Below are 25,473 nucleotides of genomic sequence, written 5' to 3'. Positions count from 1 at the left end.
ATGGCAGCGAACACAGAACACAACAGCGAACCCAATAGTTACAGTGTCCGTGAGCTAAGGCAGCTGCACATTAGCTCACAAAAACGAAATTCACTGTCTGTAACCCTAAGACGTAGACTCTATGGTTAGGTATATTAAATGACTGAAGACTTTTACGTTATAACTAAATTTTAATGACGAGTATATGTTAAATAAAAGATAATTCTTTCTCTGTTAAAATAATCCAAAATCCAACACAAAAAAACAAAGAGCTGTGTTTTATTTGACTTTCAAGTAAGCAAGCTGACTAAATGCAACTCTTTAAAAGACTCTTTCTGCGTAAGGAGTAGGGGATCTGGGGGGAGCACAGCACAGGTCAGGGACGGGGCGCGCCCACCATCACGGCCGGAAATGAAGCGCACTGAGCCTCGGCAGACCCTCCCGGCCCCCAAGGCTCGCTCTCCCCCTTCTGTCCCAGTGACTCCTTTCCAGGCTCTGGCAGAAAACCTGAGGCCCCGGCCCCACGAGAGAGGCTCTGAGCTGTCTTGGCGAGTCTCCTGAGACAAAGGACGGAGCCGCACTAGGACTCAACCCCCGGCAGAAATAAGCTGATGGTAAAGCCCCGCCGCGCCCCGCCTCGAGGGGTCAGTGCGAGGCTCAGAGAAGCACATCACAGAGGGCATCTCAGGCAAGCGCTGGGTCAGTACCAGCTCCGGTCTGGCTTCTACTCACGGGGAGACAAGTTTGTGGCCCCCAGAGCGCCTAGCGAGCAGGCGGCCTCGTGGATGACGGAGACAAGCACGGCTCCGGGTCTGAGGAGAATCCTGAGGATCCTTCTCCAGCGGCACAGGGCAGCGGAGAGCACCACGAGGGCTTCGAGGGAGCCAAGCAAAGGAGCCTGGTCAGCCCCGAAGGTCACAGGGCAGGGTCCCCGGCAGCGATACAAGGCCAACGAGCACCTTGTAAATGAAACCCCCGCCCCTGGATTGTGAGGCGCATCCCCGCGGCTGGTCTCCAGCCTGAGCGCCAGCAGCTTCGAGGCTCTTCAAAGATCTGCACAGCGCGCAGGTCATCCGCGACCCCCGACCCGTGCACCCCGACCCACGCACCCCATCTCCTCGGGAACCGTGGGCACTTCCACAACGACAGGGAAAGCTGGCACATGGGGCGCTTTCTGCACGCCAGCCCGTCTGCCGAGGACTTCCCCGGCCGCTGTCAGGGACGCCAAGGGAACCGAGAAGGCGGACGGAAGCGCAGGCCCCACACGCTTCGTTCCGGGTGTGTGTCCTGAGGTCGACGTGCGCTCAGGTTTACACGAACGCCTGTGGCGGATCAGAGTCACTGAAAACACGTGTTCTCTGAATACTCCTTTCCAGGCCATTCCTTCTAGTCCAGACTCTGGGGCATGGGGCCCTCACATATGAATTTAAAAATACCCACTCTCTAGCCGATTCTACTAGAATACATTCAAGCCTGGGGGTGACAGTTTAAATCCCAGTACAAAGCTGCCAACCGGTAACATTGTACTTTGTGTGAAAGGAAATTGTTAGCTCAAAGTTCTTAAACTTAGGGAGAAGTGTCCTAAATCCTTCAAAACAGCACATGATCAATCGGCATTGGTCACAAGTATATAATTTCTCAAGGCTTTCTTTCAAGGGCAGGTCTGCAAAATAGGAAGCCAAACTGAGGAGCAAGTAGATGTCTGTGAAAAGGTCAAATGAGCCATAATATTCACTTTAGGGGGAAGAAAAATCCACCAGGTCCCTATAAAAGCGGGAGCCCCGGAAGGGATACGGCGCTCACGACAGCCACACAGAAGGGGAGCCCCTACCACGACGGTGGTCTTCGGGTCTTTGCCGGCCAGCTCCCTCACCGCCATCTCCTCGTCAGGCTGCCCGAACGCGAAGTAATTGGGGTAGAAAGCGCCGGCCAACACCACCTGGGGGAGGAGTGGGCTTTCATGAAGCGGCAACATGACTTGTAGGTCTGTCTCAGTGGTCCGCTGACCTCTTCCCAGAACGACGTCCCAAACATCTGGAAGCTGAGGAGGATTTACATTAACGCGCTCGAGCTCCCGCAAACCCAGGAAGGTCACGATTCTGATTATCTCACCATCACCAACAAGCACTCCGGACATGTCCCTCCTCGAGGAGCCCGTCTCAAGGGAAGCTTAGGAAGCAGCGGTGAGCTGAGCGACAGCACGAGTGACGGCACACGCTCTCCCACCCGCTGTGTGACACACTCACCTCTGCGGGCCGGCGCCTCCCCAGACTCCGAGCCGCACACCCAGCGCGCACTTCCACACAGCATTCTGCGAACAGTCCCTCCTCTGTCAAAACACACCCTCCGGCACATACACTCAGGCAGGACTCTCCCCAGCCGCAAAGCAACTTGACATCCAGAAAACACCATCCTCCGGCACCACTTCGTTCACAGACACCCGCCTGCGACCCAATGCTGCCTGCTACTGTGGACAGACAGGGTCCTGCTCGGAACCGGAAGCAGAAGCCCCTTCGTGGGACATGCTTCCCTCTACACAATCCCTATAAGGTCCCGTCCAACAAGCTGGCCTGATCCCGCCCTCTAAAGTTAGTATTTCCAGTGTAAGAGAAGAGCTACATATGCTGAGTTATATTAAGAACATTCTTAGTATCTTAAAAGCCAAAACGCAAGGACGTGTCCTAAAGCACATCAGCAGCTGGTGGGCTACAGAACGCGCCCCTGCGGACAGCACTGGGCTGGAGGGCCAGCTCCGGGACGTGCTGAACTTGAACTATGCTCTCCCCCAACGCAGCGTGAACATCATGGGCCTAAGATCTCTCGAGGCCTGACTCGCAACAGAAAGAAGGCATGGGCACTTTACCACCATGGCGGTGGGCGAAGAGAAGGGATGAGAACAGACGTCCAGTGGCCCCAGCGCACCTGCAAGATGAACCGCTGCTTGTACGTGTACTCCTGGTCCATGACGGGCCGCCGGGGCTCAACGTGCATGTTGAACTGGGAGACCCTGTTCTTCAGCTCTTCATACAACTCGGCCACCTAAGGAAACATGCCGAGATGGGGTATCTCAAAGGCCTCGTGCCACGCAGAGTAATGAACACACTGGAAAACAAGTGCACAAGGGGAAGACACACGTTTACAGGATTCAACACTGTATTTATTAAGAGTCACCTTATTAAAGATGAATGAGTAAGAAATGGAAAGGATCTGGGTACTTCTCCCTCTCCCACTCCCTGCCTGCTAGTGTTCCCTGTCCCGTGCGCATGAGCGCTCATGCACTCTGTCAAACAAATAACTAAAATCTTTAAAAAAACAAAAAGGAGGGGCGCCTGGGTGGCTCAGTGGGTTAAGCCGCTGCCTTCGGCGTAGGTCATGATCTCAGGGTCCTGGGATCGAGTCCCGCATCGGGCTCTCTGCTCAGCAGGGAGCCTGCTTCCTCCTCTCTCTCTCTCTCTGCCTGCCTCTCTACTTGTGATCTCTCTCTGTCAAATAAATAAATAAAATCTTTAAAAAAAACAAAACAAAACAAAAAGGAAATGGAAAAGACGCTCAGTGCAACACTAACAGAAAATAAAAGGACACACGGCAGTGCGCACTCCACGGCCCCGTCTGTAAGTGCAGGCGCGCACGTGCACGCGCACACACACACACACTACAAACACGTACCCACAATGCCTCTGGGCATCACAAGAGCAAGTGACTAGAACATACCTTCTGCTTATAAGTCCTTTACACACCTCAAACCCCCGCCCCCCCGCCCCGGGCATGTCCTGCTGCTGTGATTAAAAACAAGCCAAGAACAGGAGCACCCGAGTGGCACAGTCAGTTCAGTGTCCGACTCTTGATTTTGGCTCAGGTCACGGTCTCACGGTCGTGAGATGGAGCCCCACATCAGGCCCCGCAATCAGCGCACAGTCTGCTGCGAAGCCTTCCTCTCCCTCTGCCCCTCCCCACATGTTCTCTCTCCCACAAATGAACAAAATCTTAAAACAAAACAAAACCAAAAAAAACAAGCTGAGAGCAAACCGGGCTGCTGGAGGAACATGGGTGGGGGGTGGGCACTGCAGAGCGCACTGTTGGGACGAGCACCCGGTGGCGAGTGATCACTAAATTCTACTCCTGAAACCAGTATTACGCTGGGTGTTAACTAACTAGAATCTAAATAAAAAACAAAAAGAAAAAAACCCAAGCCCAAGTGACCAAACGTTCAACAGCTGCTCTGAACAAAATCCCCCAGTTGCAATAAAAACCATTTCCCACAAAACCTCAAACTTCATAGCATACATAAGAGCACACAACCCCCAATACCTATAAATTGTTCATAAACTAATTTGCCACAAAATTATCTCAATAAACTAAAGTAAAAACCCTACAAGCCACAGGTGTGACCATTAACTGGAAAACAACTGGAAAGACAGAGAAATTTTTTTTTTTAAGATTTTATTTATTTAATCACTTCTCGGCCTTTTGGCTAAGATCAAGTGAAGATTTTATTTATTTGACAGAGATCACGAGTAGGCAGAGAGGCAGGTAGAGAGAGGGGGGGAAGCAGGCTCCCCGCTGAGCAGAGAGCCCGATGTGGGGCTCGATCCCAGGACCATGATCCAAGCCGAAGGCAGAGCTTTAACCCACTGAGCCACCCAGGCGCCCCAAGACAGAAAAATTTAAAAAGCCATGACCTCGGAGGAGGTGGGGAAAACCGGGAACATGAAGGAAGGGCCAAGACTGTCACCCATGTGTCAGCCTGTGCACTTCCATGTGCCTGAAACCTTTCTTAAGGCTGTTGTCACATAGGACTTCTCTAGTTAAAAATCAGTTTAAGGGGCGCCTGGGTGGCTCAGTGGGTTAAGCCGCTGCCTTCGGCTCAGGTCATGATCCCAGGTCCTGGGTTCGAGCCCCACATCGGGCTTTCTGCTCAGCAGGGAGCCTGCTTCCTCCTCTCTCTCTGCCTGCCTCTCTGCCTACTTGTGATTTCTCTCTGTCAAATAAATAAATAAAATCTTTAAAAAAAATCAGTTTAAAAGTATGCAAGTCAGTTTTTCTTATCAAAATGCAAAAAATCTGAAATGAACCACAGAACAAGATATCTAAAAATAAAAATATTTCTAAGTGAAAACTCAAATATCCTACTTAAAAACTCTTCAGTCAAGGAGGAAACAGACACTAAAAAGAGACAGGAGTAACAATGATCCCTACTTACCAAAATCAATGGGATGCGACCCCATGGTGCACAAGAAAATACATAGCTTTAAATGCTTTTAACTAGAAAAACTGGGAAATATTAACGGTTTAAATATTCATCTCAGGAAGGGGCGCCTGGGTGGCTCAGTGGGTTAAGCCGCTGCCTTCGGCTCAGGTCATGATTTCAGGGTCCTGGGATCGAGTCCCGCATCGGGCTCTCTGCTCAGCGGGGAGCCTGCTTCCTCCTCTCTCTCTCTGCTTGCCTCTCTGTCTACTTGTGATCTCTCTCTGTCAAATAAATAAATAAAATCTTTTAAAAAAAAAAATATTCATCTCAGGAAGACTAAAATACTAAGCCAAGAGACAAAGAACTAATTAACAGAAACAAGCAAAAATCAGTTAAAATCCTCTCCCTTTCCCTTCCCCCAAGAAACCCTACATTGGAGACCAATGAAGCCAAGAGCCAGCCCTCTGAAAGCGGAGCAGGCACGCACGCACTGAAGCGCGCAGTCAAGGGCCAACCCCGCAGGCCCGGCTGTCCACAGCGGCACAGTCCACGGTCAGGTTCCAGGTCTGGTTCCCGGGATACAGCCTCTCAGGCCCTGGAACACGGCGGCACAGAAGAGTGTCCTGGCGGCTGAGGCCTTGGGGCTGACTAGCAGCAGGCGACAGCGGCAGGATTTAGGGTGGAGGCCCGGCGCCACGCTGAGCCAGCGCGAGTTCTCCAGGAGCGGACAACCACGTAACTGGGGTCAGCTCTGCGGGCACCCCAGGCCTACATAACCACCCCCCAGTAAAACCCTGGACACCAAGGCCCAAGTGGGCCTCCCCGACAAGCAATATTGCACGCTGGCTGTCACCATGGCTGCTAGCAGAGCTGGCCACACCCGCAAACCCACAGGGGAGACAATGGAAGCCTTGCACGTGTGTCATCTAGACGTCTCCCCGTGTGCCTTTCTCTTTTTTAAGATTTTACTTATTTGACAGAAAGAGAGACAGCGAGAGAGGGAACACAAGCAGGGGGAGAGGGAGAAGCAGGCCTCCAGACGAACAGGGAGCCCGATGTGGGGCTCGATCCCAGGACCCTGGGATCATGACCTGAGCTGAAGGCAGACACTTAATGACTGAGCCACCCAGGCGCCCTCCCCTTGTGCCTTTCACCTTTGCTCATTTTAACCTGTATCCCTTAGCTCTAATAAACTATAACCAGGAGTAGAAAAGCTTTTCTGAGATCTGAAAGTCTTTCTAGCCAATCACTGAGCCGAGGGTGGTCTCGGAGACCCCCTGAACACACAAATCTAATCAAGAATCTGAGAGGGCACAAGTACACAATATTCAGAATGAGCAAATGATTTTATCACTCTTGAAATTATAAAAACACGTGTACTCTATATCATACTTAAACACGCATATTCATAACAGCTAAAATTAACAAGTCAGGAAACGACAGATGCTGGCGAGGATGTGGAGAAAGGGGAACCTCCTGCACTGTTGGTGGGAATGCAAGCTGGTGCAGCCACTCTGGAAAACAGCATGGAGGTTCCTCAAAAAGTTGAAAATAGAGCTACCCTACCACCCCACAATCGCACTACTGGGTATTTACCTTAAAGATACAAACGTAATGATCCTAAGGGGCACATGCACCTGAATGTTTTTAGCAGCAAAGTCTACAATAGCCAAACTATGGAAAGAACCTAGATGTCCATCAACAGATGAATGGATATAGAAGAGGTGGTATATATATACAATGGAATACTATGCAGCCATCAAAAGAAATGAAATCTTGCCATTTGTGATGACGTGGATGGAACTAGAGGGTATTATGCTGAGTGAAGTAAGTCAAGAGGAGAAAGACAATTATTTTTTTTTAAAGATTTTATTTATTTATTTGACAGAGAGAAATCACAAGTAGGCAGAGAGGCAGGCAGAGAGAGAGAGAGGAGGAAGCAGGCTCCCTCCTGAGCAGAAAGCCCGATGTGGGGCTCAAACCCAGGACCTGGGATCATGACCTGAGCCGAAGGCAGCGGCCTAACCCACTGAGCCACCCAGGCGCCCCGAGAAAGACAATTATTATATGATCTCCCTGATATAAAGAAGTGGAGGTGCAACGTGGGGGGCTTGGGGGTTAGGAAAAGAATAAATGAAACAAGATGGGATCGGGAGGGAGACAAACCATAACAGACTCTTAATCTCACAAAACAAACTGAGGGGGGCTGGGGGTAGGGGGGTAGGGAGAGGATGGTTGGGTTATGGACATTGGGGGAGGGTATGTGCTATGGTCAGTGCTGTGAAGTGTGTAAGCCTGGAGATTCACAGACCCGTACCCCTGGGGCTAGTAATACATTATATACTAATTTTAAAAATTAAAAAAAATACATACATTTGCATAAAAAGCAAAAAAATGCATATTCATGAATTGCATACCATGAAAACTGCATCATGAACACGTGCCACGGACACAGACCCCACAGGAGGCGGCGTGCTCACCACCACGCTGCCCGGCCCGGGCACTGCACAAATACCCACAGAACTCACGACTCACCTCTCGGATTCTCTTGATCTGAATGTAATTTAACCGCCCCCAGTCAAGTTCATCCTTTAAATAAAGGCACAACACAACGTTAGTGAACAAATTATAGTGAAATGTGGCTACCATAACACATCTATGTCATCAGAATTGTAAGTCAAAAAGAACATGGACACCAACCAGAAAAAAATCATGGCTGACTTTTTTTTAAAAGGAAGCTTTAACCTTAACATAAGTAGCTGTTCTAATGGTACCTCTAGACTTGGCAAATCTAAACACACAAACCCATCAACAGTCTTTTGGAACTAATCAGTTTAGAAGGAGAACAAAACCTGACCCAAAAAGAGGAGGCCTACATGTTGAATTCTCTAAAACTGAACTGACAGCACCAAAAGCAAAGGCTTCATAGTTCTCAGCTGGGAACGGATGCCCCGAGGTCCACACCCACAGGCACGAAGCACTGGCGGCCAAGGGGGCTCCTGACCCTACAGAGGACCACGGGGGCTTGGAGGCGGAAGGCCAACCACACAGCCGGCCTCGGCCACAGGCCCCCGGAGCCACCCCTGCGAGGGTCCACTGCCGGCAAAGCAGGCTCTTTGCCCTTTGACGGCCTGCGCACTGCTACAGCCTTGCCCTTCTGAGGACAGGCTTGGCGCTCTCCTGTGTCCCCTGCGGGGATCAGGCCAAGAAAAGAACCCTTGGAGAATCTCCCCGGGTCACTTACAACCGGCTACAAGTGAAGGAAACAGCTAACCAACCTTCGGGTGCCGCAGCTCTCCTCTCTGTCTGCAAGTCTGCCAAGCCTAAAAACCAATGACCCCATTGCAGAAACAATTTATTATTAGCTGATTAAAAATTTTTAAAGTCTCATTTCAACACATTTTGACCACAGAAAACTTACAAATTTAATTTTTTCCAATCAATTTCATAAAATCGGACTCTCACCCCCATTTACTTCTTCCAACATGGTCTTTCATGTTGGACAGCAGCAAGCCTCACAGTGTTTTCAGCAGAGACAGGGCGAGGGCAGGAAAATGGACTAACAACCCATGGCAGGCGTTTCCGCGCTCACACCGAGATTACTTACTTTAAACGCTTCAACGAGTGCAATACAGTCGCTCTTACTATTGCCAGAGAAATTCACCTTGTTCCTACAAAGAGATAACAAACAGCGTCATGCGATACCATTAGAACAAACTGACTTTAAAAAATACGAATTTTATGTACCTGTATCCATCAAGATGCTGCCTAAACGGCATTGCAAAAAAATTCTTCAAAGAAAGAGCTGACGCTAGCAACAGAAAAACAAAGACGAGGTGAAGTCGTTGGAGTGGCACTCCAGCCCCTTCCGGCAAGCTCCCGTGGGCTCACACTTACCTATAATAAGACATTCGTCCAGACATCCAAATACGTGTCCGAGGACTATGAGTTTACCGAGCTGCTGATTAACGGGAAGCTGGGCTAGAACTCTTCCCAAGAAGGTCAGTTCCCCGTCATGGGGGTTCTCATCTTCTCTCTGCCCACTCACGGCCAGCGCCCCAACCTTGACGAAATAAATTAGCCTTGTTAGCAAGCACTGATGACTTCTTGCTCTTTTTTCCCTTAAGGCAGGGAATCTAAACAGGGAATGAAGACCAAATTCTGGTGATTAAGATTCTAAAAGATATCCAAATTGACTTATGAAAACTTAATGCTACCCAAAAGTTCTTTTAATTTACTCTTAGGAGGTTAGAATACATCTCATTATTTTTTAAAAGGGTGACGCCGTGAGGTGACACTACTCGCACTGTAACACACATGGCCTGCACCATACGGAACCAAACGCCTAACTCCGCACCGTGGTTGCTCACGATGCCACGGTGGGGAGCAACTTCCTTAACGTGACGAAGTCTATTTCACAGAAACCCACACAGGAATCAAAATAAAGCAAATGCCAGAGCAGCCCAACTTCGAGGCCAATGCAGGGGAGGCAATGCAGTTTCCAGCAAGGGAAGGAGACGGAACCGCAGGGAGAGAGCGCAGAAGCCGACGGCCCCACAGGCAGACGCCGCCTGCCCCAGGAATCCCCGGGCATCGGCCTATAACCACTCCGCTCAGACCCTCATCGCGCGGCCTCCGCAGAAGAAAGGCACAGACAGCGTTTGGCAGCAATGACTCCGATTTGCAGGGAGGTGGATTCCAGAGAGCCGTTGAGCAGCAGTGCAACGGGTCTCTCCCCGCCCCCACCGGAACCCTGCGCACAGCAGGCGGGGAGGGGGGATGCCACAGAAGGCTGCAAGCCTTGAGCCTGGGCAGGACAGCTAACAAACCTGGAGCAGACAGCAGGTGTGGAGTCTGTAACCACCAAGCGGCATCACAACACGTGCTTTTCCTAGCAAAGGCCTACTATTCACGACAACCAAAATACTTTAAAGATCTCCATGTCACAAAACTTCTAAAATTTACCCAACAAAATCTTAGCTTTTCCCAACACTGACGTACATCAGACAGACGTACCTCCTTTAGCAGAAGGATGGTTCGTTCGATGTCACTCAGACTCGGCGGAGAAAGGGCAGTTGCCAGCAAAGCTCTTGGTTCACCCATGTCCAACAATTTCACTTTCAATATTGTGCTTCCCAATGGACAACGCTGAAAAGAGCAAAATTTAGAAATAATAACAAAATAATTAATCTACCCGCATGACTTCAGACACAGAAGCAGAAGAGAGGAGGAGAGAAACATAAAGAAAAACCGAAGATTGAGAGAGAGGGGACGAGAGAAGAAGAAAGAGCAGGAGAGAGACAAGAGGAGGAGACAGACAGAGGGGAGGGAGATGAGTGGGAGAGACATGGAGGGGAGCTGGCAGAGACTTAGTAGGAAGAGGGAGGAGACACAGATGGGGAGGGAGAAGAGTGGGGAGACAGACAGATGGGGGAGGGAGATGGGGAGAGAAACAGACGGGGTGGGGGAGAGGAAGGAGAGAGATAGACAGGAGGGAGAAGTGGGGGAGAGACAGATGGGGGAGGGAGATGATGGGGGACAGAGTAGATGGGGAGAGAGACAGGGCTGCGGGGGAGAAGAGGAAGGAGAGAGAAAGACAGGGGAGGGAAAAGAGCGGGGAGAAAGACAGAGGAGGGAGAAGAGGTGGGAGAGAGACGGGGGTGGGCAGGGGAGAAGAGAAATGGGGGAAGGGGTGGGAAGAGAAAAGGCAGAGAAAGACGAAGCAGAGGAGAAGAGAGACAGAGAAAAGGAAGCAAGCAGCCAATCCCACGTCCGTGAGCTATACGCGGGCTGTGGAGCCCAGAGGCACGAGGAACCACTCCTCCCATGAAAAACGGAACCTGCATGTAAAGTCCTAGCATAGTGCCCAGGGCTGAGTGCATGGCCAGCCAGCACTGTGATTAGAGACTGGTTTGGTCAGATGACTTTTCTGGACTCAAAATTATAGAACACCTAAGATTATATTACTTAGACGATTCAGTAAAGCTCTGTCTACAAAAAATAAACTTTGAAAATGACCAGAGTATTACCAGCATCTCCGGAACGACGTGGTCGGGGATGGAGCTGTCCCAGAAATCCTTGTGGACCAGCCGGTAACAGTACCCTTTGGATACTCGCCCTGCGCGGCCTGCAAAGGGGACGCATCCAAGCACCATGTGACATGAATCACTTGAACATTAACCTAAATTTGTAAGAATAACTACGAAATATTAAAGAAAACCTCTGTTATCTCCTAGCAGACCAGGTCAGTTAGTGCTTTGGAATAAATCGGTGTCACAAGGCCTCCTACAGGAAGACTGAGTGCGGACGTCAACTCTACAGCGTAAGATCCAATGCGTATCTCTAAACCAGCGTTGGTTCCGATACACAATGGAAATCAAAACATCTCAAATACAAGACGCTTCCTTCCAATGCAAAGCTCATAGTAAGAAGTCCAAGCTGGAGGGAGCAGGTGCAGCCCCCCCACCCCCCGAGTGGCAGGGCTGGGCTATGCCTTGGGCTCTCTGCGATGGCCGTCTGTCCCTCAGGCCCAAGCAAAGGCAACTGTCACAACAGCTGCTTCACACGAGATGAGGGATCCCAGCCACACAGCTCAGAGCCAGGCCTGGCCCTCACACGCCACCATTCCATGACTCTTCTCTTACCGTTGTATTGCTTATGGAGTAAAAACTCCTTTATCCCAAAACATAGTAAAATCTGCCAAGGAGACAGAACGGGGTCAGGGGGAGGGGTGTCCTGAATACATCTCCAGCTTGAAAAAATAGGGCAGCGCAGAAAGGCGCTTTCTTTCCCCACATGGAGTCAGGAAAGATGGAGGGGGCATGTGGGCTCCTGCCCCCCATCTATCAGGGTAGGTCCCCTCCCCGCCCGGGAACTTGAGTGGAGAGGCCAGACTTCGGCACTGCCACCACCCCCAGCCTGCACCTAGCTGCACACGCAGGACCCGCTAAGAAGAAAACTCCAAGGTAATGACCAAAAACAAAAGCAAAAACAACTCCTAGAACCAATTAATGACTTTGGCAAAGTCACAGAATAGAAGATTGACACACAAAAGTCGATCGCATTTCTACACCTCAGTAATGAACATGTAAAACCGAAATTAAAAATGCGATGCTGGGCACCTGGGGGCTCAGTCAGTCCAGCATCTACCGATGCAGCCCCAAGTCCACGGCCCATCGAGCTCCCTGCTCAGCGGGGACTCTGCTTCTCCCTCTGCCCCCCTCCCCCGCTCCTGCTCTCTCAGATAAATCAATGACATCTTTTTTAAAAAGGCAATGCCATTTACAATCATCACTCTAGGTAAAATTAAACACTTGGGATCTCTATGCTGGAAACAAGGCATCGCTCAGTAAAGACACCGAAGACGACCTCCATATACGGAGACACGCGCACTGCGCTTGCAGCGGGAAGACCCCACAGAACAAATCCGCAGACCCACGGGTGTAACAGAGCTGCCAGCAAACTCACAGGACGGCGCTTCTGGAGACCTAGACAAGCGCACTCTAAAATCCATACAGGGGACAAAGTAGAACAAACCCAGTGGTCTTAAAAGGAAAGAATAAAGCAGGAGGAACCCGTCACTTTTAGGCGAGTCCCGCTTTGAGCAGTGCTGCCCACGGGGAGACGCGCACACTGGGGTCCCACAGGACGGACCGCCACAAGCGTGCCCCAGGAACCTCATCAGGTGCAGGAGCCACTCCATGGGGAAATTCCGTGGCGCGGAAACCAGTGGACATCCACAGGCAAAGACATGAACTTCACCCCAAACTTCACAGAGTAATTACAAAATGTCATTCAAATGGGTCACGCCCCTAAACACAGAGCATGCAGCTGGAAGGCGCAGAGCAGCAAAGCGGGGGAGCCCCTGGCGCGCCAGGCGAGGGGGGCTCCGGTCTGGGCACCCTCGCACACGCTGCAGATGCCGGCCAAGCGCTCGAAGGCTCTCTGAACTCGGCCTGCAGCTTCTCGGAGGACAAAGAATTTTTATTACAGAAATTTTGAACACACAGAAAAGCAGACCAAGGCCAAAACTCCTATAATCTCAAGACTCCCCCAACGACAATCCCTCGCACATCTCCATGTGTTTATTTCTAGTCATTTCTTCTGTGCGTGGGTTTTCGTCCAGGTGGGCAGTTCTGGGTGGGGAGGGGTGTAACTCCACTTGCGGCTTTCCCACGGTGCCCAAGCAGACGCTGCTCCTGCCCAGATGCGGGGGCGTGCCGTCCCAGGGGCGGCGGCAGGGGCGCATGTTCCCGACGCGGCCGCAGCACCCCCTGTCCGCGGGCCAGGGCAGCCCAGACGGCCGCTCCTCTGGGTCTCAGCTGCGCCACTGGACACGAGGGTGTCAGCCCGGACGTCACAGGGCAGGACGAGGACCAAACAGGGTCACATCAAACACTCAGAACCGTGCCCGGCACCTGGTAAGCACTCAGTAACTGTCCCTCTCCTGCATCTGTGACGCAGAAGTGTCACTGCCCCACAGGTATTAGGGGCTGGCCCATCACCCACCCTCCCAGGACGTTCTCCAACAAAACACAAGCCACTGCTCGGTCCCTGCCAAGAACTCTGTCCCCTGGGACCCGCCCCCTCCGCCCAGGAGACAGCAGCAACCTGTCCAAGTGCATCACAGCTGCACGTCCACTGTGGCTAAAGCCTTCCTGCCCCGGACAGACAGATGTGTCCGCACCCTCGGCCCCCAGGGAAGCAGCACGCCCACGCCACACAGACACCGAGCCCACTGCGGAACTGGTTTAGGAAAAACATCCCGAGAAGGATCCAAACTCAGAGGGAAGTCAAAGGAAGGATTCCCAGAAGTTCATTAAAAATTATAAAAATTAACTCAGTCTCCGTAAGTCTTTCCCAAACACTTTTGCATTCGCTGCAAAAAACCAGTAGTGCTGGGATGAGCAGATGCTTCTCCGCTGCGTACAAACCCTGGCACCTCATTCCAAGGACGAACGGAGAGCCGCAGGTTTAAAGGAGGAGTCTGACGCACTGTGAGTATTGCTTAAAAGTTAGAACCGGTTCCGGTCAAGAAAGTATCAGCGTAAGAGTGAAAAGAACAAAGACCAAACACGTTCAAAGACACGGGAATGTGCCCCCATTCGTTTGAGCGCGAACACCTTACCTTTCCTCTGGTCGCAGCTGGTTTTGGAGGCCCAACTCAACCGCAGACTCTGATAATTCGTATCTTCATCGCAAACCAGAGTTCTAGTCAAACAAAAATCTATAACTGTCATTTAAAAAAAGGAATGTAAACATCATGCTGACACAAAACACACGTCATAATCACAATACACAGTGAGAACGCAACACGAGACGCGCAGTCTTTAGAATCCGTGCTCGTACAGAAGCCTCTGGAAATGCGCGGGCCACTCCCACCGCCCAGGCTCACGTTCTTTCCTCTAGGGACCGGGAGCCTTCAGAGAGAAAGGACGAGAGCCCCGTGGATCCAGCGCGCCATGCAAGAGCCCGTCTGGACGGCACCCACTAGAGCGTGGCCAAAAGGACACAGGACAGCAGCGCCGGGGTGCGGGGGCTCAAATCTGGACCGAAGGGGCAGCTGCTCAGTTTCTTGCCCTTCGGTGTCCTCATCTGTGAGACCCAACTGATGGAAGCCCCTCCAAGCCCCCCGGCCACAGCCTCCGGGTCCTGACTGTCTCCAGCTGCCGTCCAGCTCCCACCCTGTTTCCCTGCTCCCCTCTACAGCAGAACGCCTCACGAGTGCTGCCTTCGTGGCCTCCAGTGCCTCTCTCCTCCCACCCTCTGTGACCCCCAGCAAAACTGCTCTGATCAAGGTCACCGATGCCATGCACGTTGCTAAATCCATAGCCGATTTCCAGTCTTCTTCAAACCTGACCGATCATCAGCGTGACGTGCTTGTCCATCCCGTCTTCCTCCAAACTTTGGTTTGCAGGACTGTGCTGGCCGCCCCCGCAGCAGCTCATCACTGCCCGCCCTGAGACAGCAGCAATGCCTTCGCCATGGGCACTCGCTGGGGAGCACGGCCCCCACGGCCCCGCTGGCCTCTAGGCCACACGGCCCACTGCTCTGGACATGCAAGAGGTGTCCCCACCGCCCATCGGACCCCAGCGCCCCCCGAACCGGCGCCCCCGCCCCCCCCCCGCAAACACCACGTCTTGCCCGCACCGTCAAACCCTCCTCACGCGACGCCCCACTGCCCTCTGCCCCACTCTAGTCTGCCCCTGGACCGACTGCAGACGATGTCCTCCCTACGCTCAGAACCCACTAACACGCCCTAGGAGGCCTTGCACCACCTGGTACCCCACCGATCTACCTCCCTGACCTCGTCCTCCAACCGCCTCCCTCCAGCTCACCTGGTCGGGCTCTCCCGGCCTCCCCGTTTCCTGCACTTGCTCGCAGACTTTGCACACTCTGCTCCTCCTACGAACACTCTCCCTCAAACCCCCACCCCTTCCCCGGCCACTCCATCGACAACTTCAGTCGCCCTTCCCCACTACTCCCTGCACCCCCCCCCACAAATACCATCAGTTCACATCCTACACGTCTCGCTTTTGTCTTTCAATTACCCGCCCCTGAAGCTATCTGAGAACAAAGACTCTTTGCCTGTTTACCACTTCTCCAGCACCTAGAATCATCCCTGGCACAGGGACAAGGCACAGTCACTCCCCCAAGTTCACGTGTTTATCTGTCCAGGCACACTGTCTTCTTCAAATGTCTTGCTTCTCTTCAAACCCGCTCCCTAAGCCCAAACCACATCTTTCCATGGCTCATTCCTCATTCGATTCAAGTCTTGTTCAAATACAACTTGCTTAGCGAGGTGTTCCCATACCACGCTGTCTCCAAGATCATTTTTCCCCAACAGCTGTAACCCTCTGTCTGATGTACTGTCCTGCCAGCTTTCCCTGCAATGACACCTATGTCTGCCTGGTAATCGTCCGTCTGTCCCATGAGAGAGGGCCACCATGAGACAGGGCTGCGGCTTATCCATCACTGTTCCTCCAGCATGGAGACAGTGCCCGGCCCACATCCGCCTTCCAACTATGAATTAAGGAACTTAGAAAACACAGTCATCACGGACATACACGGAGAATATCACATCATGAGTAGTTTCCCTCCGAGTTGACACGGTAACCCACTAAGCTACCCTGAGTGACCGAGATCAGCCAAGCTCCTGCCCACACCCCACCCCCTCCAGCCACAGAGCCCTACCTGGGGCAGCCCCAGGCCCTCCTGCACGTAAGAGCCTCAAAAGGCCCCGAAAGGAGGAGATGTGGTAAAGTCTAAGTACAGAGAAACTGTATGAGCCTACTTTTCTCAAGTCTCTCTTCCGAAGAGTGGAAGAGACAGGGAGGAGGAAGACCAATTCCTGAGGGGCTGATAGGCCTACAAACACTACAGCTGGCGCTCTGGGGCAAACGCAGGGGCGCCGTACCGTATTTGACATCCGGAACTGTGACGGAGCTCTCTGCGATGTTGGTGGACAGGATAATCTATCAAACATCAAAAACAAAGCATCTGACATTCCTATTGTCTACGGGAAACATTAGGCAAAGAAAAAAAAAAAAGCTCAAAAATTATTTAAAAGCTTTCTAATGTAAACACTGGACTCCAGTTTTAAAATTAATAGTTTTTCTATTTTCAACAAGCTACACTGCTCAAGGGGCCAGGAGAAGGGTGGAGGGACTTGGAGCAGGGTGGCCCCCAGTTCTGCCCTACACCGGGCTGCACCCCTGGGCCAGTTGCTTACCTTGTGGTTCCCAGACACCCTGAGCACGGAACGAGGACGCCCACCCCAACAGGGTTGTTGTGACCATCACAGGAGTTATCAAAGGCAAAGTGCTTAGAACTGTTGCTGGCTCAAACCGTGATCAACAAACAGATCCACCTCCTCATATGGCTCGCACCCGGGCACTGAGCCGCTACAGGGGTCAGTCTGGACACACACTCCTACAATTCACCATCTGAACGCTCCGGCATTCAACCAATTAAAGTCTCAGAGAGGCGATCTGCTCACAGTCCCATGACGACAGGTAACGGGGCCCTGGCTCTGTCCAGCTCTCTGTCCAAGACCACATACGCCACCCCTCTCCCCGATGTGATCCCACATGCACAAAGCCCAGCACCACAGCAGTGCTTTAGAACAACAAGCAAGAAGCCAGGCAAAGACAGCTGTCCCATGCCTGAGACATGGGACTGCAGGGGTGCTGGGACTGCCCCGAGGCAAAAAGCACAACCAAGCTGACACACAGACGCAGGGCTGGGCCTGCGACCGCACTGGGATGCCAGGCCAGGTCCCAGCTACCCCGAGTCAGGACACCTATACTGGACACAAGGGGGCTGAACAGTGCACGCGACGTTCCTGACCATCTCGGGCAGCTCTAAGAGGGCTGTGCTAAGACACTGCCATGGTGCACAAGTAACCAGAGAGTAAAGAAATCTTCTTTAACCAGGACTGAGAATGTGGGTCCTAACCCAAGTCACCAGAGCAGTCCCACAGCTTGAGAAAAACCAGCAAGGAAAAGGCATCAAAATCCACCAGCAACAATGCCCAAAAGTTGAGGAAACTTAAAAATGTCAGCAACCGACTTACAAAATGAAAGACAAAATTAAACAACATACCTGGCTCATAGGGCACTTAGCTGCTTAGCGGGTAACCACCAGCGACAGAACACAGGGTACAAGTCAGCGGGGATGTGAGCGCTCGCCGCTGGCAGAGTCTCTAAGGAAAATGTACCTGAAGTGCTTGCAACTTGCCTCCTGGTTCCTACCTTTCTGTACCCAGGAACTGGGCTTAAAAACACATTATTCTGTTCTTCTAGAGTCACACTTGAATGGAGTGGGTAAACCTGTAACCTGGGGAACAGATTAATGAGATAAAATGTCATGAAGAGTAGATGCATGTGAGAACACACCAAAATGACTGACTTCACGGAGACGACCAGAATTATTTAAGGCAGAAACGATACAATAGCGTATCGGTAAAAACAAAGCTGTGTCATGTGAAACCCACCTTTTGTGAACCATGTTTGTGAGAAGTTCGTGCATATAGTTGATTTCACCCAGGCCTGGGAAGAAAGGAAAAGTGGAGGGGGGAGAACGTGTATTTATTACAAAATACCAAAAAACAAAAACGACAACAACAAAAAAAACCTTTAAATTAATATGACATCTTTTGTAAAAAAGGCCCAACCAATTCATTTTATTTGACTTTTTTATCCTCTTTGCCCAGTGACATCACAATTATAAATAAAACTGTACAATGACACTGACCACTAGTAACTCAAAAATATGGGGAAAACCCCACATTCTTCCAGTGTTTCGCTTTTCGCAACAGTGCCTGCCAGTCTGGCCATCTGAACAATTTTACATGTCTTTTTTATTCCCCACTGACTTTTCCAAATTTCCTATGATAAACATGCAACATTTTACAACCAAAAAAAAAAAAAAAAAAAAAAACAGTTTTTTAAAAAGTCTTGGTCCCAGAGATATGCTAAATTATTTTCATTATGTTTAAGTGACGTCTATAAACCGGGGCACCTGGGTGGCTCAGTTAAGCGTCTGCCTCTGGCTCGGGTCATGATCCCAGGGTCCTGGTATCGAACCCCATGTCACACTCCCTGCTCATTGGGAGGCCTGCTTCTCCCTCTCCCACTCCCCCTGCTTCTGTTCCCTCTCTCGCTTTGTCTCTGTCAAATAAATGAATAAAATCCTTTAAAAAAAAAAAGAGAGAGAGAGAGAAAGAAACAAAGAAATGTCTATTGATAATGTAAAACTTTCACATGCTTTTCCGTCATCCCGAATTATCAACTCTAGAATGGGTTGAACTGTGTCCCCCCCAGAGACGTTCAAGTCCCAGGCCCAGTACCTGAGAACATGGTTTTATTTTCAAACAGTCTCACTGCAGACATAATGAGCTAAGGTGAGATCATACTGCAGAAGACAGGCACTCACTCCAGTATGACTAGTGTTCCCTTCAGAGGGAGGGAGAGAGACAGGCACAGAGCGTGTGCGCCATGCTAACAAGGGAGGCAGGGACAGGAAGGACGCCAGGAAGGGATGGAAGTTGGCCACCAGAAGCTGGCAGAGGCAAGGGGGGGGCTGTTCCCAGAGCCCCAGAGGGAGCAGGGCCCTGCCAACAGCGTGATTTTGGACTCCTCACCTCCAGAACAGTAAGAGAATAATTTTGTAGTTTGAAGACATACAGTTTGTAGCCCTTTGTCACAGCAGCCCTACAGAACGAGTACAGAACCATTCCAGAAAGATCGTAATGAAATAAACATATTCTAAACCTGCATTCACGTAAACACAGGACAGCCAAGTGAACTGTGAAAGACCATTTGTTAACATTTTACATTTTCTGCAGACAATGTTTAGCGCTTACAAGGGATTCACCTCACTCTGAGGTATCCTTAGGCTCAAACCACCGTGGCTCTGCTCTGGTCGGTCTCCCCTGACCGCTGTTAACACACGCAGCAGGCTGCGACAAATGCTTACTGGGGTGAACACAAGTCCACCCCATGGTCAGCCAGTGGCTGCTTCCTGGGGACAAAACTAATCCAGACCAACTAAGCAAGACAGGACCCAAGCTGTAAGCTCAAATGCTGTACTGCAAAATTAAGAGTTAGTTACTTTTATTCAGGTTTTGTTCTCCAAATCTACCAGCACAAATACTCGTATGCTATTACCTTGGGCAACAAAAAAAAGTGAATTATTGTCATGTTTCACCAAACGATACCACTTGATTAAGAAAAATCAAAAACATCATTTTGGGGTGCCTAGGTGGCTCAGTCAGTTAAGCAACAGCCTTCGGCTCAGGTCATGATCCCAGATTCCCCGGATCAAGTCCCACATCGGGACTGCAGCTCCATGGAGGTTCTGCCTGTCCCACAGGACTTCTCCCCTCTCATGCTCTCTCTCTCTCTCGCCCTCTTAAATAAATAAAATCTTTATTAAAAAGTTTTTAAAAACGTCATTTTGAAAAAGTGCAATTTAACATAAATTAATATTTTCAGATATCTGAGGGCCAGTTTTCTCAAATACCAAGAACGGGACAGAAGGACCCTCCCGAGGACTCCCGTGGTGTCCAGTAACCGTGCTCTCACTAAGACATCTTTGGGCGCACACCGATCGCCCCTGTACCTCGCACTTGTACATGAAACAGCTGGTTTAAGAAAGCCAATCACTTCACTGGAAATTGTGAAGGGGGCAAGACCGCCTTCAAAAACCCAAACTCTTCGTGACCAACTGCTTTAGCAACACGAAGGCCGCAGTGAGAGCTCAAACCGCGAGTCGCAGTTGTTTGGGTTCTCGGGGTCCAGGAACCACTAAACCCACAGGGCGGGTACCACGCTTCACTGTACGGGCTGGGCGCGCACAGCCTCCATCCAGGACACGGTACCTCCAGGCCGCAGGTGTGGCGCTCACCTGGCAGGAACACCAGCACGCTGCTCCGCTCCAGCACAAACTGGGCCCCCGACCAGCTCTTGCTCCTGTTGTGAACGGGAAGGCACAAACGTTACTCCCGGGAGCACAGCCACTGCTGGCCCGAGCCCCAGCGGGCCAGGCTCTGATCACGAAAATCTCTTACAGACCGTTGCTGTAACATTCCTTTTCGCATATAAGAAATCACAGAAGCCCCAGGACATGGCCCCACAATCACTAGGGGCCCTAAGGCCCTCAGCTCCCAGTTTTCTCCTATAAAGACTCATTATCTGCCAGAGTTTCCCTTGAAATTTAGCGACTGTAATCCAGATTCTCAAAATACAAAATTTTTAAAACAACTACAAGTAAAACTTAAACTCAAACCACCAGCTCGCCTTCCTGCTCCCATCAAAATACTTCATGTGAAATCAGAACTTCCGTTCTCTGCGCCGTGAGCTCTCCTCCTGCAGGCAGGTAAAGTGGTAACAAGACAGATAAGGTCCCTGCTCTTTGGAGCTCACATTCTAGCTGGAGAGACAGACCAGAGACGGGCGAGCACATCAGGTGCCTTGGGCTGAGTGGGCAGACGGCCGGCAGGAAGAGATGGGAGCCAGAGCCGATGCGTCACAGTCCCCAGCCCACCCGCACGCGCCTTCTCCTCCTCCGCAGGTATCATTCCCAGGCACGGCCGGGACTGTTGTTGCTTGGCTCCTCCAAGAGAGGACAAAGACCGGGGCGCCGGGGGGGGCTCAGTGGGTTAAGCCTCTGCCTTCTGCTGGGGTCATGATCTCGGGGTCCTGGGATGGAGCCCCGCATCGGGCTCTCTGCTCAGCGGGGAGCCTGCTTCTCCCGCCCTCTCTGCCTACTTGTGATCTGTCAAATAAATAAATAAAATCTTAAAAAAAAAAAGAAATGATAAAGACTAGAGTGAAAACTAATAAAATAGAGAAGTACAACAACAGAGAAAAATCAAAAAGAGCCAAACCTGGGTCTCTGAAAAAAAAAAAAAAAAGAAATGGACAAATCTTTACCTAGTTTGACCAAGAGAAAAAGAGAGAAGATTCAAAATACCAGATAGAATCAGAAATGAAAGAGAGGGCATTCCTACTGACTTTACGGAAATGAGAAAGATTACATACAGGAACACTATGGACAGCTGTACACCCACCACGTACATGGTTGACATGAAATGGACACAAACTACTAAAACTGACCCAAGGAAGGAATGATCTGAAGAGATGCACAACCGAAGAAGAGAGATTTCGTTTCAAGACCCCCATAAAGAAAGCCCAGAGCTGAATTCTACCAAACACTCAAAGAACTGATAACAATTCTTCACAAACTTCCAAAAAACAAAACATTTCCCAACTTATTTTATGAGGCCAGTATTACTCAGACACCAAAACCAGGGATATCACAAGAAAATCATTGTATTCTGAAGATTTCTTATAAATACGAATGCAGAAATCCTCAGCAAAAACTAGCCAACCAAGTCAAGAAGCACATGGAAAGAATTATACACCATGACCAAGTGGCATTTATCAGAAGAAAGCAAAGTTGATTTAACGTCTAAAAATCAATTAATACATTATGTCAACAGAAGAAAAAAATTCACATCGTTATCTCAACAGACACAGTAAAAGCATTGAACAAAATCTAATACTCCTTCATTAAAAGTTAAAAAAAAAAATCAAGGGGTGCCTGGGTGGCTCAGTGGGTTAAGCCGCTGCCTTCGGCTCAGGTCATGATCCCAGGTCCTGGGTTCGAGCCCCACATCGGGCTTTCTGCTCAGCAGGGAGCCTGCTTCCTCCTCTCTCTCTGCCTGCCTCTCTGCCTACTTGTGATCTCTCTCTGTCAAATAAATAAATAAAATCTTTAAAAAAAAAATCAAGCTAGAAATTAAAAAGTCCCCAAACTGGAACCAGAAGTGAGCTCCCTCAGCCTGGTAACGGTCGCCCACAAGAGCGCAGAGGAAACCCTGCACTTCACGGAGAGAAACGGGATGTCTTCCCCCTCAGATCCGGACCGGGGATGTCTGCTCCCCCACTTCTACTGAGCACTACACGCTGGACGTTCTAGGACAATCAGGCAAAAGGAAGAAATACAGGCATCCAGATTGGAAAAGAAGAAATAAGACTATCTCTGTTCATAAATGGCATGCGCTTGTGTACAGAAGACACCAAGAAACCTGTGAGCCCTGGGAGAGGACTTCAGCAGGTTGCAGGACGGAAGAGCAATAGACAAAACTCCGCTGTCATTTCTAGACCCTTGCAATGAACTATCCAGAAATGAAAAGAAGGAAAATAATTTCATTTTGACAACATCAAAAAGAATAAAACACAGGAAGAAGTTGAACAAGATAACTGCAAAACCTACACTTTGAAAATTGCTAAGTTACTGAACTAAGCTAAATTACTAAGTTAAAAGAATTATTTTCAAGGGCACCTGGGTGGCTCAGTGGGTTAAGCGTGTGCCTTCAACTCAGGTCATGATCCCAGGGTCCTGGGATCGAGTCCCACATCAGGCTCCCTGCTCAGTGGGGAGCCTGCTTCCCCCTCTACCCCTCCTGCCCCAGCTCGTGATCGATCTCTCTCTCTCTCACACACACACAAACACTCACTCTCTCTCTCTCAAATAAAATCTTTTTTAAAAAATGATTTTCAAAAATCCAAAGAAACAGAAAAACATCCCATACTGGAAGACTTAACATGGTAATAGTTAAGATGGTAATACTCCCCCCAAACTGACCTATAGACTCTATACAATCTCCTTCACAGTCCTGCCTTCTCTGGAGAAACGGAGATGCTGATTCTAAAATTCACACGGAATTATAAGAGACTCAGTACAGCCACAGCAATCCTCAATAAGAAAAAGTTAGGAAGACCCGTACTCCTAATTTCAAAGTTACTTCAAAGCATTGGTAATCAAGATAGTGTACTACTAGCCCAAGGACAGATATATAGATCAACAAAATAGAATTTAGAGTCTAGAAATCAACCCATATGTCTATGGGCAACTCATTTCCAACAAGGAAGCCAACGCCGTGCAACAGGGAAAGAGGAGTCTTGTAACCAGCAGTGCTGGGACAAACGGACAGGACACATGCTAGAGAACGAAGCTGGACTCTCACCTCACACACACGTGAAAATTAACGCAACGACCTCAGACCCAAACAAAAGATCCAAAACTATAAAGCTCTCAGGAGAAAACACGGGGATAAATCTTCCTCAGCCTGAACTTGGCAACGGATCCTTAGCTATGTCACCAGAAGTATGAGCAACAAAAAAAAACGTAGACAAATCAGACTTTACCAAAATTAAAAAATTTTTGTGCTTCAAAAGACACCAGCAAGGAAATAAAAACACAATCTACAGAGTGTGTGAAAATATTTGCAAATCATGAATCTGGTAAAGGGCTTGTACTGGCATATATAAAGATCTCTTACAATTCAATAATAAAAGAATAATCCAATAAAAGATGGACAAAGAACTTATGTCTCCATAAATACGTATATCTTTAAAGAGGATATACACATGGCCAATAAGCTCATAAAAAGGATGTGCAACATCATCAGTCATTAGGGAAATGTAAATCGAAACCACGTTGTGACACCACCACACACCCACTAGGAAGGCTTCAAGCAAAGGTCAGACATCGACCAGGAGAGGTCAGGATATGGAGAATCAGGCCCCTCCCAAGGTGCTGGCGGAAATGGAAACTGATACGGATGCTCTGGAAACCAGTCTGGCACTTCATCAAATGGTCACACAGTGACCGTATGACCCAGCAATTCCACTTGTGGGTGCAGACACGCAAGAAGAGTGAGCGCGCGTCCACACAGGTCCCTGCGCATGGCTTTCACAGCAGCATCATTCACAAGAGCCAAAGGAGAAAGCCAACCCAACTCGCCATCCACACACATGTGGCTGAACAAACTGTGGGGTACAGACCCCCCCATGGAGTATTACACGTCCGTAAAAAGGAGTAAAACACTGACGTGTGCTACAACATGGACGAACCTTGAAAACTTACACTCAGTGAAGAAGTCAGCCACCCAAGACCAGACTCCACTCACACGAAGGTCAAGAACAGGGAAACCCACAGAGATAGGAAGTTGACTAGTGGTGAGCTGGGGGGTAAGGGGAAGGATGAGGAAAGAGAGCAAAGGGTCATGGTTTCGTTCTGAGATGATGCAAACGTTCTAGAACGGACTATGGTGCGCGGCGCCCGGGCAGCTCCGTCAGCCAAGCGTCCGGCTCTGCGTTTGGATCCGGGTCGTGATCCTGCAGTCTCGAGCCTGAGCCCCTCGTCGGGCTCTGCGCTCAGGGAAGACATGCTTCAGTCTCTCTCCCTCTGCTCCTTTCCCCTGCCTGAGGGCTCTCAGATAAATAATACATACACACATAAATTTTTTAAAAGAATGGAAATAAAGAGATTGCAAAGGTTTTAGAGGCGAAAATAAAAAGCAGGGTTGTGATCTTAAAACATGACCAAGTAAAATTGAGCCCCCAGCATTAAGCAAGACCAAGAAGGGGACAATATAATGCCAAAGGTCAGAATTCACAGCAGCACTGACGGAACCAACAGCCGCAAGCCCAGAAAATAGGGAGCAGCCAAAATCCAGAGCTCGGGCAAAACCGGATGCCGGTGAGGATGTGCAGCAACAGGGCCTCCCATGCTTTTGCTGTGGGGAAGGTGGAATGGGACAGCCACTCTGGAAGACGTCTGAGGTGTCGTTTATTTGAGAGCACACACAAGCAGGGGGCAAAAGGAGAGGGAGAAGCAGGCTTCCCGCTGAGCAGGGAGTCCCACTTGGGCTCAGTCGTAAGACCCCGGGATCATGACCTGAGCTGAAGGCAGACGTTTCACCCACTGAGCCACCCCGGCGCCCCACCTGGGTG

The 25,473-nt window shown here is 50.1% G+C and overlaps 1 protein-coding gene across 2 annotated transcripts in view; it reads right to left on the bottom strand.

Annotated features, from left to right (window-relative positions):
- TDRD9 (tudor domain containing 9) overlaps positions 1 to 25,473 on the bottom strand; it is a 79,783-nt gene that overhangs the window by 32,086 nt on the left and 22,224 nt on the right. For both annotated transcript variants that reach the window (XM_047738887.1, XM_047738888.1), the window contains 14 exons: positions 20,576 to 20,640; positions 18,162 to 18,216; positions 17,920 to 18,004; positions 16,584 to 16,641; positions 14,295 to 14,399; positions 11,197 to 11,294; positions 10,184 to 10,315; positions 9,065 to 9,230; positions 8,915 to 8,978; positions 8,775 to 8,838; positions 8,446 to 8,490; positions 7,703 to 7,756; positions 2,902 to 3,018; positions 1,811 to 1,918 (listed from right to left, as the gene is read on the bottom strand). In XM_047738887.1, the coding sequence (XP_047594843.1) occupies positions 1,811 to 1,918; positions 2,902 to 3,018; positions 7,703 to 7,756; positions 8,446 to 8,490; positions 8,775 to 8,838; positions 8,915 to 8,978; positions 9,065 to 9,230; positions 10,184 to 10,315; positions 11,197 to 11,294; positions 14,295 to 14,399; positions 16,584 to 16,641; positions 17,920 to 18,004; positions 18,162 to 18,216; positions 20,576 to 20,640 (1,216 nt within the window). The remainder of the gene's footprint in view (positions 1 to 1,810; positions 1,919 to 2,901; positions 3,019 to 7,702; positions 7,757 to 8,445; positions 8,491 to 8,774; positions 8,839 to 8,914; positions 8,979 to 9,064; positions 9,231 to 10,183; positions 10,316 to 11,196; positions 11,295 to 14,294; positions 14,400 to 16,583; positions 16,642 to 17,919; positions 18,005 to 18,161; positions 18,217 to 20,575; positions 20,641 to 25,473) is intronic.

This window comes from Lutra lutra, chromosome 7, assembly GCF_902655055.1.
Source record: "Lutra lutra chromosome 7, mLutLut1.2, whole genome shotgun sequence".
Classification (NCBI taxonomy): Eukaryota; Metazoa; Chordata; class Mammalia; order Carnivora; family Mustelidae; genus Lutra; species Lutra lutra.
This window is presented reverse-complemented; position numbering and strand designations above follow the sequence as displayed.